At 46.5% G+C, this 15056-nt stretch overlaps 1 protein-coding gene across 2 annotated transcripts in view; it reads right to left on the bottom strand.

Annotated features, from left to right (window-relative positions):
* smarcal1 (SWI/SNF related, matrix associated, actin dependent regulator of chromatin, subfamily a-like 1) overlaps positions 1-15056 on the bottom strand; it is a 124853-nt gene that overhangs the window by 95733 nt on the left and 14064 nt on the right. For both annotated transcript variants that reach the window (XM_048535072.2, XM_048535074.2), the window contains exons 4-5: positions 9501-9782; positions 8735-8785 (exon numbers count right to left, since the gene is read on the bottom strand). In XM_048535072.2, the coding sequence (XP_048391029.1) occupies positions 8735-8785; positions 9501-9782 (333 nt within the window). The remainder of the gene's footprint in view (positions 1-8734; positions 8786-9500; positions 9783-15056) is intronic.

Below are 15056 nucleotides of genomic sequence, written 5' to 3' on the forward strand. Positions count from 1 at the left end.
AGAGTGTCTGTCTGGTTTGACCTTGCACAATTCTCCACTTGAACCAGAGGGGCACTAATATCCTGGGTGGGAAATTTGCTAGTGCTATTCGGGTGGATTTAAACTAGCTCAGAACGGGGATGGGAAACTGAGGTGGAGTCCTAGTATACAGGAGGATGAGTATAGGGAGGACATGGGGAGGATCTCACTGTTACAGGAGTGTGCTGGCAGACAGCAAGCTGGGTTGAAGTGTGTCTACTTTAATGCCAGGAGTAACCGGAATAAGGTAGTGAGCTTGCAGCTTGTATAGGTACCTGGGACTTTGATGTTGTGGCCATTTCGGAGACATGGATAGAGCAGGGTCAGGAATGGATGTTGCAGGTTCCAGGGTTTAGATCTTTCATTCAGGTCAGGGAAGGTGGTAAAAAAAGGGGGGGGTGTGGCTTTGTTAGTCAAGGGACAGTATACCGGTGGCTGAAAGACCTTTTGATGAGGACTCGTCTACTGAGGTGGTATGGGCAGAGGTCAGAAACAGGAGAGGAGAAGTAACACTGCTGGGAATTTTTTACGGGCCCCCGCAAAGTTCCAGGGATGTGGAGGAGAGGATTGGCAAAACTATTGTGGGCAGGAGTGAAAAGAACAGGGTGGTCGTTATGGGAAACTTTAACTTCTCTAACATTGACTGGAAATGCTATAACTCGAGTACGTTGGATGGATCAGTTTTTGTCCAATGTGTGCCGGAGGGTTCACTGACACAGTATGTCGAAGGGCCGACAAGAGGGGAGGCCTCACTGGATCTGGTACTTGGTAATGAACCAGGCCAGGTGTCTGATTTAGTGGTAGGTGAGCACTTTGGACAGAGTGACCATAATTCAGTTATGTTTACTTTAGCAATGGAAAAGGATAGGAACATGCCACAGGGCAAGAGTTATAGATGGGGAAAGGGCAATTATAATGCGATTAGGCAAGACTTAGGAGGCATAGAATGGGTTAGCAAAATGCAGGGGAGGGGGACAATCGAAATGTGGAGCTGGTATAAGGAACAGATATTGCATGTCTGAGATAGGTATGTCCCTGTCAGGCAGGGAGGAAGTGATAAGGTAAGGGAACCGTGGTTTACTAAAGAAATTGTATCTCTTGTTAAGCGGAAGAGGGAGGTTTATGTGACGATGAGACGAGATGGTTCAGATGAGGCGATGGAGAATTACAGATTAGCTAGGAAGGATTTAAAGAGAGAGTTAAGAAGAGCAAGGAGGGGACATGAGCAGACATTAGCAGGTAGGATAAAGGAGAACCCTAAATCTTTCTATAGGTATGTGAGGAATAAAAGGATGACTAGGGTAGGAATAGGGCCAGTCAAAGACAGAAGTGGGAAGTTGTGTGTGGACCCTGTGGAGATTGGAGAAGTGCTAAATGATTATTTCTCATCTGTTTTCACTGAGGAACTGGAGAATATTGTAGAGGAGATGACTGAGTTACGGGCTACTAGAATTTAAAGGATTAAGGTTAGTAAGGAGGAGGTGTTATCAATTCTAGAAGGTGTGAAGGTAGATAAATCCCCTGGGACAGAGGGAATTTTTCCGAGGATTCTCTGGGAAGCTAGGGAGGAGGTGATGGAGTCTTTGGCCTTGATTGTTCAGTCATCATTGTCTACAGGTTTAGTACCAGAGGACTGGAGGATTGCAAATGTTGTGCCCTTGTTCAAGAAGGGCAGTAGGGATGACCCAGGTAATTATAGACCTGGATAATAAAGTGTGAAGCTGGATGAACACAGCAGGCCAAGCAGCATCTCAGGAGCACAAAAGCTGACGTTTCGGGCCAAGACTCTTCATCAGAGAGGGGGATGGGAGAGGGAACTGGAATAAATAGGGAGAGAGGGGGAGGCGGATCGAAGATGGAGAGAAAAGGAGATAGGTGGAGAGGAGAGTATAGGTGGGGAGGGGATAGGTCAGTCCAGGGAAGACGGACAGGTCAAGGAGGTGGGATGAGGTTAGTAGGTAGGAAATGGAGGTGCGGCTTGAGGTGGGAGGAAGGGATGGGTGAGAGGAAGAACAAGTTAGGCAGGTAGAGACAGGCTGGGCTGGTTTTGGGATGCAGTGGGGGGAGGGGATGAGCTGGGCTGGTTGTGTGGTGCAGTGGGGGGAGGGGACGAGCTGGGCTGGTTTTGGGATGCGGTGGGGGAAGGGGAGATTTTGAAGCTGGTGAAGTCCACATTGATACCATTGGGCTGCAGGGTTCCTGAGCGGAATATGAGTTGCTGTTCCAGCAACCTTCGGGTGGCATCCTTGTGGCACTGCAGGAGGCCCATGATGGACATGTCATCTGAAGAATGGGGGGTGTAGTTGTTTATTGTGAACCGAGCGGAGGTGTTCTGCAAAGCGGTCCCCAAGCCTCCGCTTGGTTTCCCCAATGTAGAGGAAGCCACACCGGGTACAATGGACACAGGGTACCACATTGGCAGATGTGCAGGCCCGACCAGTCCCCCTCCACCGACACCCTCATCCGCCTTGCCGAACTCGTCCTCACCCTCAACAACTTCTCTTTCGATTCCTCCCACTTCCTACAGACAAAGGGGGTGGCCATGGGCACCCTCATGGGCCCCAGCTCTGCCTGCCTCTTTGTAGGTTACGTGGAACAGTCCCTCTTCCGCACCTACACAGGCCCCAAACCCCACCTCTTCCTCCGTTACATTGATGACTGTATCGGCGCTGCCCCTTGCTCCCCAGAGGAGCTCGAACAGTTCATCCACTTCACCAACACCTTCTACCCCAACCTCAAGTTCACCTGGGCCATCTCCAACACATCCCTCACCTTCCTGGATCTCTCAGTCTCCATCTCAGGCAACCAGCTTGAAACTGATGTGCATTTCAAGCCCACTGACTCCCACAGCTACCTAGAATACACCTCCTCCCACCCACCCTCCTGCAATAATTCCATCTCCTATTCCCAATTCCTCCGCCTCCGCTGCATCTGCTCCCACGATGAGGCATTCCACTCCCGCACATCCCAGATGTCGAAGTTCTTCAAGGACTGCAACATTCCCCCCACAGTGGTCGAGAACGCCCTTGACCGCGTCTTCTGCATTTCCCACAAAACATCCCTCACACCCCGCCCCCGCCACAACCACCCAAAGAGGATCCCCCTCGTTCTCACACACCATCCCACCAACGTCCGGATACAACGTGTCATCCTCCAACACTTCCGCCATCTACAATCCGACCCCGCCACCCAAGACATTTTTCCATCGCCACCCTTGTCTGCCTTCCGGAGAGACCACTCTCTCTGTGACTCCCTTGTCTGCTCCACACTGCCCTCCAACCCCACCACACCCGGCACCTTCCCCTACAACCGCAGGATGTGCTACACTTGGCCCCACCCCTCCACCCTCACCCCCATCCCAGGCCCCAAGATGACTTTCCACATTAAGCTGAGGTTCACCTGCACATCTGCCAATGTGGTATACTGTATCGATTGTACCCGGTGTGGCTTCCTCTACATTGGGGAAACCAAGCGGAGGCTTGGGGACCGCTTTGCAGAACACCTCTGCTCGGTAAGCAATAAACAACTGCACCCCCCATTCTTCAGATGACATGTCCATCATGGGCCTCCAGCAGTGCCACAAGGGTGCCACCCAAAGTTGCAGGAACAGCAACTCATATTCCGCTTGGGAACCCTGCAGCCAAATGGTATCAATGTGGACTTCACCAGCTTCAAAATCTCCCCTTCCCCCACGGCATCCCAAAACCTGCCCAGTTCGTCCCCTCCCCCCACGGCATCACACAACAAGCCCAGCTCATCCACTCCCCCCACTGCATCCCAAAACCAGCCCAGCCTGTCTCTGCCTGCCTAACTTGTTCTTCCTCTCACCCATCTCTTCCTCCCACCTCAAGCCGCACCTCCATTTCCTACCTACTAACCTCATCCCACCTCCTTGACCTGTCCATCTTCCCTGGACTGACCTGTCCCCTCCCTACCTCCCCACCTATACTCTCCTCTCCACCTATCTTCTTTTCTCTCCAATTTCGGTCCGCCTCCCCCTCTCTCCCCATTTATTCCAGAACCCTCTCCCCATCCCCCTCGCTGATGAAGGGTCGAGGCCCGAAACATCAGCTTTTGTGCTCCAGATGCTGCTTGGCCTGCTGTGTTCATCCAGCTCCACACTTTGTTATCTTGGATTCTCCAGCATCTGCAGTTCCCATTATCTCTAATTATAGGCCTGTGAGCCTTACGTCTGTTGTTGGAAAAATTTTGGAAAGGATTCTAAGAGATAGGATTTATAATCATCTGGCAAGCAACAATTTGATTGGAGAGGGTCAGTGTGGATTCGTCAAGGGCAGGTCGTGTCTCACAAACCTCACCGAGTTTTTTGAGAAGGTGACCAAGCATTTGGATGAGGGTAGGGCAGTTGAAGTGGTGTACATGGACTTCAAGTTCCCTCTGCACATCACTACCAAGAATCTTTCCATTGATCTGGTATTCTGCCTTCCCATTATTCCTCCCTCCTTATGCCGACTTGACCTAGAGGAAGCAAACATCTATCCCTGACCTTAACATCTGTCATGTCCCTCTCCTTGGTGAATACCGATGCAATGTACTCGTTAAGAATGTCACCCATTTTCTCTGAATCAGCGCATAACTTTCCTTCTTTGACCTTAAGTAGGCCAATCCTTTCTCTAGTTACCCTCTTGCTCTTTATATATGAATAAAAGGCTTTGGGATTTTCCTTAACCATGTTTGCTAAAGATATCTCATGTCCCCTTTTAGCCCTCTTAATTCCTCGTTTCAGATTCACCCTACATCCCCAATATTCTTCCAAAGCTTCGTCTGTCTTCAGTCACGTAGACCTTACGTATGCTTCCTTTTTCCTCTTAGCTAGTCTCACAATTTCACCTGTCATCCATGGTTCCCTAATCTTGCCATTTCTATGCCTCATTTTCACAGGAACGTGTCTCTCCTGCACGCTAATCAACCTCTCCTTAAAAGCCTCCCACATATCTGGTGCGGCCGCACTTGGAGTATTGCATACAGTTCTGGTCACCACATTATAAGAAGGATGTGGAAGCTTTGGAAAGGGTGCAGAGGAGATTTACTAGGATGTTGCCTGGTATTGAGGGAAGGTCTTACGAGGAAAGGCTATTCGGGTGGGTTTAAACTAATTCAGCAGGGGAATGGAAACCAAAATTGTTGTTCAAGTATAGAAAAGGTTGAGAGTAGGGTGGTCTGAAATAAAGTTTCAGGGACGCAAGACGGCACCGGCAAGCAAGAAGTTGGTTTGAAGTGTGTCTACTTCAATGCCGGGGCGTCTGGAATAAGGTGGGTGAACTTGCAGCATGGGTTAGTACCTGGGATGTCGTTGTTGTGGCCATTTCGGAGACATGGATGGAGCAGGGACAGGAATGGTTGTTGCAGGTTCCGGGATTTAGATGTTTCAGTAAGAACAGAGAAGATGGTAAAACGGGGGAGGTGTGGCATTGTTGGTCAAGGACAGTATGACAGTTGCAGAAAGGTTGTAGTATGGGCTGAGGTTAGAAACAGGAAAGGAGAGGTCACCCTGTTGGGAGTTTTCTATAGACCTCCGAATAGTTCCAGAGATGTAGAGGAAAGGATAGCAAAGATGATTCTCGATAGGAGTAAGAGAGACAGGGTGGTTGTCATGGGGGACTTCAACTTTCCAAATATTGGCTGGGAACACTATAGTTCGAGTACTATAGATGGGTCAGTTTTTGTCCAGAGTGTGCAGGAGGGCTTCCTGACACAGTATGTAGATAGGCCAATAAGGGGCGAAGCCACATTAGATTTGGTACTGGGTAATGAGCCCGGCCAGGTGTTAGATTTGGAAGTAGGTGAGCACTTTGGTGATAGCGAGCACAATTCTGTTATGTTTACTTTAGTGATGGAAAAGGATAGGTGCATACCACTGGGCAAGAGTTATAGCTGGGGGAAAGAAAATTACGATGAGATTAGGCAAGATTTAGGGAGCATAGGATGGGGAAGGAAACTGCAGGGGATGGGCACCTGAGAAACGTGGAGCTTATTCAAGGAAAAGCTCCTGTGTGTCCTAGATGAGTATGTACCTGTCAGACAGGGAGGAAGCTGTAGAGCGCGGGAGCCGTTGTTTACGAAGGAGGTGGAATCTCTGGTCAAGAAGAAGAAGAAGGCTTATGTTAGGATCAGATGTGAAGGCTCAGTTAGGGCACTTGAGGGTTACAAGGTAGCCAGGAAAGACCTAAAGAGGGAGCTCAGAAGAGCCAGGAGGAGACATGAGAAGTTGTTGGCGGACAGGATCAGGGTAAACCCTAAGGCTTTCTATAGGTATTTAAAGAATAAAAGAATGACGAAAGTAAGGTTAGGGCCAATCAAGGATAGTAGTGGTAAGTTGTGTGTGGAGTCAGAGGAGATAGGGGAAGCACTAAATGAATATTTTTCAACAGTATTGACTCGAGAAAACAACAATGTTGTCGAGGAGAATACTGAGATACAGGCTACTAGACTAGGTGGGATTGAGGTTCACAAGGAAGAGGTATTAGAAATCCTACAGAGGGTGAAAATAGATAAGTCCCCGGGCCGGATGGGGTTTATCCTAAGATCCTCTGGGAAGTCAGGGAGGAGATTGCCGAGCCTTTGGCATTGATCTTTAACTCGTCATTGTCTACAGGAATAGTGCCAGATGACTGGACAATAGCAAATGTGGTTCCCCTGTTCAAGAAGGGGAGTAGAGACAACCCTGGTAATTATAGACCAGTGAGCCTTACCTCAGTTGTTGGTAAAGTGTTGGAAAAGGTTATAAGGGATAGGATTTATAATCATCTCGAAAAGAATAAATTGATTAGGGATAGTCAGCACAGTTTTGTGAAGGGAAGGTCATGCCTCACAAACCTTATTGAATTCTTTGAGAAGGTGACCAAACAGGTAGCCGAGAGTAAACCGGTTGATGTGGTGTATATGGATTTCAGCAAGGCGTTCGATAAGGTTCCCCACAGTAGGTTATTGTACAAAATGCGGACGAATGGAATTGTAGCAGATATAGCAGTTTGGATCGGAAATTGGCTTGCTGAAAGTCGACATAGGGTGGTAGTTGATGGGAAATGTTCATCCTGCAGACCAGTTACTAGTGGTGTACCGCAAGGGTCGGTGTTGGGTCGACTGCTGTTTGTCATTTTTATAAATGACCTGGATGAGGGCGTAGAAGGATGGGCTAGTAAATTTGCAGACAACACTAAGGTCGGTGGAGTTGTGGATAGTGATGAAGGATGCTGTAGGTTGCAGAGAGACATAGGTAAGCTGCAGAGCTGGGCTGTGAGGTGGAAAATGGAGGTTAATGCGGACAAGTGTGAGGTGATGCACTTTGGTAGGAGTAACCAGAAGGCGAAGTTCAGGGCTAATGGTCAGATTCTTGGTAGTGTAGATGAGCAGAGAGATCTCGAAGTCCATGTACACAGCTCCTTGAAAGTTGCCACCCAGGTTGACAGTGCTGTTAAGAAGGCATACAGTGTTTTAGCTTTTATTAATAGAGGGATCAAGTTCCGGAACCAAGAGGTTATGGTGAAGCTGTACAAAACTCTGGTGCGGCCGCACCTGCAGTATTGCGTACAGTTCTGGTCACCGCATTATAAGAAGGATGTGGAAGCTTTGGAAAGGGTGCAGAGGAGATTTACTAGGATGTTGCCTGGTATGGAGGGAAGGTCTTACGAGGAAAGGCTGAGGGACTTCAGGCTGTTTTCATTAGAGAGAAGAAGTTTGAGAGGTGACTTAATTGAGACATATAAAATAATCAGAGGGCTTGATAGGGTGGATAGGGTCAGCCTTTTTCCTAGGATGGTGACGGCGAGCACGAGGGGGCATAGCTTTAAATTGAGAGGTGAAAGATATAGGACAGATGTCAGAGGTAGTTTCTTTACTCAAACAGTAGTAAGGGAATGGAACGCTTTGCCTGCAATGGTAGTAGATTCGCCAACTTTAGGTACATTTAAGTCGTCATTGGATAAGCATATGGACGTACATGGAATAGTGTAGGTTAGATGGGCTTGAGATCGGTATGACAGGTCGGCACAACATCAAGGGCCGAAGGGCCTGTACTGTGCTGTAATGTTCTATGTTCTATGGAATTGTGGTCACTATTTCCAAAGTAGTCCCCTACTGTAATTTCAACCACCTGGCCGGGCTCATTCCCCAACATCAGATGCAGTATGGCCCTTTCCCGAGTTGGACTACATACATACTGCTCTAGAAAACCCTCCTGGATGCTCCTTACGAATTCGGCTCCATCTTGACCTCTAACACTCAGTGAATCCCAGCCAATGTTGGGAAGATTAAAATCTCCCATCACCACCACCCTGTTGCTCTTCCAACTTTCCATGATCTGTCTACATATTTGTACCTCTATCTCACGCTCGCTGTTCTGCGGCCTGTAGTACAGCCCGAACATTCTTTTTGCACCCTTCCTATTTCTGAGTTCTGTCCATATTGCCTCACTGCTCGAGTTCTCCACAGTGCCTTCCTTCAGTACAGCTGTGATATCATCTTTGACCAGTAATGCAACACCTCCACCCTTTTTACCTCCCTTTCTATCCTGCCTGAAACATCAATATCCTGGGTCATGCCCTTCCCTCAACCAAGTCTCAGTAATAGCAATAACATCATACTCCCAGGTACCGATCCAAGCCCTCAGTTCATTCAGAGTAAGACTGAATTCTAGCAGTGCCCACATCCTGTCAATGAACTTTTAGAAGTTCCATATGCGGGGCATGATACTTACTCAGCTGTTTGTAATCCTCCAACAGGAAGCTCCACTTTCTCGTTTTCATATCTGAGCAAAAAAATAACAAATCAGCATTTCGACCGGGCTCAAAAATGACTTTGCCTAAACGTCACGTTGAGATTACAACAGAATACTGATAAACTTAAAATGCAAAACAGAACTATTTCAAAGTGTTGACTCAATGAAAGGGGATGTCCCCAGTGTGACTGGGCTAGTAGATTGCAGAATGGTGGGAACGTCACTAAACTTGTATCTAGACACCCAGATAATGCTCTGGGTGTCCAGGTTCAAATCCCGACATGGCAGCTGGTGGAATTTAAGTTCAAGTAATAAATAAGGAATATAAAGCTTGGTTCAGTATGGTGATCAATGTAACTAACATCAATTGTTGTAAAACCTCATCTGGTACACATTAAGATGAAGGGTCTAGGCCCGAAACATCAGCTTTCCTGCTCCTAAGATGCTGCTTGGCCTGTTGTCTTCATCCAGCCCCACACCTTGTTCTCTCGGATTCTCCAGCATCTGCAGTTCCTATTATCTCAGGGAAGAAAATCTGCTGTCCTCACTTGGTCTGGCCTAGATGATTCCAGACCTACAGCAACATGGTTGACTCTTGGCTGCTCAAGGGCAATTAAGAATGGATAACAAATGGTGGCCTAGCTAAAATGCCCACATCCTAAGACAGAATAAGAAAATAAATGAATGGGAGCAGATCAGACACAATTTCTTGGGGTTTAAAGTGATCAGTGAGAAGATTACTTACCATAATGCCTGGAGTTGGCCTGTTTGAAGATTTTCAGAACCTCTGCATGATAACCAATCTCAACTTCACAACGGGACCGTGACAGAAGTCTGAATTGTCCCTGTATCACAGCAGCCGGCTTCTTCCAGTTCTTTCCCAATATTGCCAGTTGGTTTACAGTTAATGCGGAACCACGCTTTCTCCCAGTTTTTGGCAGTGAGCTGGTAGCAATGGCCATCTCTGGTTCTGACATTCCATCTAGAGGCGTTAATGTGGTTCTTGGAACCAGTTTCACTCTCTCCACTGAAACACAGAGGGGGAGGTTTGGTACTCAAGACAGCCCGACATGACAGATATCACCTCACAACTCTCAAAGTGCATTTCAGGAACATACCTCAGTTTGTAACATTTCATTCTGCACTGTGTGCTACAATCTGGTTACCACTTGCCTTCCCATCTATTTTTGTGTCATTCACAAACATGGTTATGATACATTCACTTTCCTCATCCAAGGCATCAACATATATTATAAATAATTGTGGCCCTAGCACTGATTGCCGTAGCATCCACTAGTTACTGATTGCCATCCTGAAAAATAGACCCTTACACCAACTTTTGGTCTTCTATTACTTAGCCAATCTTTTGTCTATGTCTTATTGAGTAGCCTATTGTCTGATACCATATCAAGTTCCTTCTGAAAATCTAAACATTAGAGCCACTTCGTCTTCATCTATCCCGCTTGTCACCACTTCAAAGAATTCTAATACATCTGTCAGGTATGATTTTCCTTTCATGAAGTCATGCTGACTCTGCTTGATCATATTACGTATTTCTATACGTTCTGTTGTTACATTCCTTATAACAGACAAAAAAAAGCTCCCGATTACAGATGTTCAGCTGATCTGTTTTTTGTCTTCTCTTTTTAAATAAATGTGATACATTGGCAGATATCCCATCCTCTGGGACTTTTTCAGAAGCCAAGGATTCTGAGAAGATTACTACCAGTGTATCCACTATTTCCATAGCTACTTCTTTTAATATCCTAGGATGCATCTCATTAGGTTCAGGGGACATAAAACGTAGTACAGTACAGGTGCTTTGGCCCAGGATGTTGTGCTGAACTTTTACCTAATCCTAAGGTCAATCTAACCTCCAACGCTTAAACTATCATCCATTTTCTGCGGCACGGTGGCTCAATGGTTAGCACTGCAGCCTCACAGCACCAGGGACCCGGGTTCAATTCCAGCCTTGGGCGACTGTCTGTGTGGAGTTTGCACATTCTCCCAGTGTCTGCGTGGGTTTCCTCCGGGTGCTCCGGTTTCCTCCCACAGTCCAAAGATGTGCAGGCCAGGTGGGTTGGCCATGCTAAATTGTCCATAGTGTTCAGGGGTGTGTGGGTTATAGGGGTATGGGCCTGGGTCTGGGTGGGATGTTTCAAGGGCCGGTGTGGACTTGTTGGGCCGAAGGGCCTGGTTCCAAACAGTAGGGAATCTAATCTTATCTAATATGCCTGTCTAATAGCCGCATAAATGCCCCTGATGAGGCCGACTCCACTAGCCTCTCCGGCAACGCCTTCCATGCCCCGACCACTCTGAGTAAAGAACCTAACTCTGACGTCTTCGCTATATCTACCTCCACTCACTTTAAAACAATGCCCCCTCATAATAGATAACTCCACCCTAGGTATGGAGGGTATACCTCCATATACCCTTCATGAGCACCATGTTGATTATTTTTCGTCCACTACCACCCTTTGTCTTCTGCCGGTCAGCCAATTCTGAATCCAATGTGCCACATTTCCCCCATGTCATGCCTCCTGACCTTCTGCACGAACGTGCCATGGGGAACCTTATCAAACACCTTACTTAAAATCATGTATACCACATTCACTGCTCTAGCTTCATCCCCATGTTTGGTCACCGCCTCAAAGAATTCAATAAAGTTTGACAGACATGATCTACCCCTCAAATCCATGCTATCACGAATCAAACTGTGCCTTTCCAAGCAATTATAAATCCTATCTCTCAGAGCCCTTTCCAACAATTTGACAACCACTGACATAAGACTAACTGGCCTGTAATTTCCAGGATTATCCCTATTCCCTTTTTTGAACAACGTAATGATGTTTACAGTCCTCCAATCTTCTGGCACTATACACATGGATAGTGAGGACGAAAAGATCATAGCCAAAGGCCCTGCGATCTCTTCCCTCACTTCCCATAGGTTCTTTGGATAAATCCCATTGGGCACAGGGGCTTATCTATCTTCAAGTTCCTCAAAATTCCTAGCACATCTTCCTCACTAACATCCACCTCCTCTAGCCTACCAGTCTGGTTCACACTGTCCTCCTCTACAACTGGGTCCCTCGCAGTTGTGAATACCGAAGAAAAGTATTCATTAGGGGCCTCTCCTATCTCCCTAGGCTCTGTGCACAAATTTCCTTTACAATCCTTGATTGTACCAATCTTTAACCCCAGTAGATTTCCTCAGCACTTTTTCTCTAGTGGCAATTATTGCAGTTATTCTGTCTCCTCCTTTTGCACGCGGAATATTTAATTTTGGAATGTTTCACAGTCATACATCTTGCAGCATAGAAACAGACTCTTTGGTCCAACGGTCCACTTCGAACATATTCCCAAACTAAATTAGTCCCATCTGCCTGCGCTTGGCCCATATCTCTCCAAACCCTTCCATTTCATGTACTTATCCAAATGTCTTTTGAATGCTGTAACTGTACCTGCATTCTCCACTTTCTCTGGCAGTTCATTCCACACACAAACCACTCTCTGTGTAGAAACGTTGCCCCTCATGTCCTTCTTAAATCTTTCCCCTCACACCTTAAAAATATGCACGGAAAAGCCAAAACAAAAACGCAGATGCTGTAAATCAGAAACAAAAACAGAAATTGCTGAAAAAGGTCTGTAGGTCTGGCGGCATCCATGAAGAGACATCAGAGTTAATGTATCGGGTCGCGTGACCCTTCCTCAGAACTCCCCCACTGGAAGGATAGACCGTTGTCATTTCAAGTTATCAATGCATCTGTGATTTTATAAATCTCAATAAGGTCACGTTTCAACCTTCCACTCTCCAGTGTAAAAATTCACAGCCTTTCCAGTCTATTATTACATCTTAAACCCTCCATTCCCAGCAACATCCTGGTAAATCTTTTCCAAAACCTCTCCAGTATAATAACATCCTTCCTAGAATAGAAGATTGAAGCAGAGTATTTACTCAACTCCACTGTCAATTCCTGGTTCCCCATTACGTCCTCGAAGGGGCTTATGTTAATTTAGATCTTAGAAGAAGTTTAAAGAAGCTCTTGCAGTCCTTCTTGATGCTGTGAGTTTAGATTTAAAGTTTTTTTTTGGTCATCTTTTGTTGCTTTCAAAAATGTTCCAATCAAAAAACAAAGAAACCTACAGAGATAATGGGAACTGCAGATGCTGGAGAATTCCAAGATAATAAAATGTGAGGCTGGATGAACACAGCAGGCCAAGCAGCATCTCAGGAGCACAAAAGCTGACGTTTCGGGCCGAGAACCTTCAGCAGAGAGGGTCTAGGCCCGAAACGTCAGCTTTTGTGCTCCTGAGATGCTGCTTGGCCTGCTGTGTTCATCCAGCCTCACATTTTATTATCAAAGAAGCCTACAGCACAGGAACAGGGCCTTCGGCCCTCCAAGCCTGTGCCGATCAAGATCCACTGGCTTACCACAATCTTAGCCACACTGAATGCTTTTTCTTTCAATTTGATGCTATTCTTAACCTCCCCTTTTTTAGAGCCACAAATTATTTCTTAAATGCCTACTAATGTTCAATTGCCTTTGCTGCTAAACACTTTTCCCAGTCCATTCCAGAATACCATAAGGCCACAAAAAGTGGAGCAGAATTAGATCATCTGGCCCATCTGAACATAGAACAGTACAGCACAGTACAGGTCCTCCATACCTTACATTTTACTATCATCTGTGCGCCTATCCAAGAATTGCCTAAAAGTCTCTAAAGTATTTGACTCCACTACTATTGGAGTGTGGCAAATGTCATTCCTTTGTGCAAGAAAGGAAATAGGGATAATTCTGGAGATTACAGACCGGTCAGTCTTACTTCTGTGCTGGGTAAATTATTGGAGAAGATTCTGAGAGATAGTATGTATGATTATTTGGAAAAGTACAGTTTGATTAAAAATAGTCAGCATGGCTTTGTGAGGGGCCGGTCATGCCACACAAGCCTTATTGAATTCTTTGAGAATGTGACAAAACACGTTAATGAAGGTACAGCAGTGGATGTAGTGTATATGGATTTTAGCAAGGCATTTGATAAGGTTTCACGTGGTAGGCTTATTGAGAAAGTAAGGAGACATGGGATACAGGAAAATTTGGCTGTTTGGAAACAAAATTGGCTGTCCAATAGAGGACAGAGGGTGGCAGTAGATGGGAAGTATTCAGCCTGGAGCTCGGTGACTAGTGGTGTTCCGCAGGGATCTGTTCTGGGGCCTCTGCTCTTTGTGATCTTTATAAATGACTTAGACGAGGAAGTGGAAGGGGGGTGGTTAGTAAACTTGCTGATGGCACGAAGACTGGTGGAGTTGTGGACAGCGTGGAGGGCTGTTGCAGGTTGCAACAGGACATTGACAGGATGCACAGCCGGGCAAAGACGTGGCAGATGGAATTCGACCCAGAAAAGTGTGAAGTGATTCATTTTGGAAGGTTGAATTTGAATGCAGAATACAGGATTAATGGCAGGATTCTTGGCAGTGTGGAGGAACAGAGGGATCTTGGGGTCCACGTACATAGATCCCTCAAAGTTGCGACCCAAGTTAATAGGGTTATAAGGAAAGCGTATGGTGTGTTGGCTTTCAATGGCAGGGGAATTGAGTTTAAGAGCCGTGAGGTTATGCTATGAGCTCTATAAAACTCTGGTTAGACCACACTTGGAATATTGTGTTCAGTTCTGGTCACCTCATTATAGGAAAGATGTGGAAGCTTCAGAGAGGGTGCAGAGAAGATTTTCCAAGATGCTGCCTGGACTGGAGGGCAGGTCTTATGAGGAAAGGCTGAGGGAACTGGGGCTTTTCTTACTGGAGTGAAGAAGGATGGGAGGTGACTTGATAGAGGTGTACAAGATGATGACAGGCGTAGATAGAGTGGATAGTCAGAGACTTTTTCCCAGGGTGGAAATGACCTATTATGAGGGGACATAATTTTAAGGTGACCGGAGGAAAGTATGGAAAGGTGTCAGAGGTAGGTTCTTCACACAGAGAGTGGTGGGCATGTGGATTGCACTGCTGGCAGTGGCAGTGGAGCCAGATACTTTAGAGACTTTTAAGCGACTCTTGGATAGGCACTTGGAGCATAGTAAAATGTAGGGTATGCAGGGTAGTTTGATCTTAGAGTAGGGTAATAGGTCTGCAGAACATCGTAGCCAAAAGGCCTGTACTATGCTGTACTAAATAGAACATAGAACATTACAGCACAGTACAGGTCCTTCGGCCCTCGATGTTGTGCCGACCTGTCATACCGATCTGAAGCCCATCTAACCTACACTATTCCATGTACGTCCATATGCTTGTCCAATGACGACT

This window comes from Stegostoma tigrinum, chromosome 7 (genome assembly GCF_030684315.1).
Source record: "Stegostoma tigrinum isolate sSteTig4 chromosome 7, sSteTig4.hap1, whole genome shotgun sequence".
Classification (NCBI taxonomy): domain Eukaryota; kingdom Metazoa; phylum Chordata; class Chondrichthyes; order Orectolobiformes; family Stegostomatidae; genus Stegostoma; species Stegostoma tigrinum.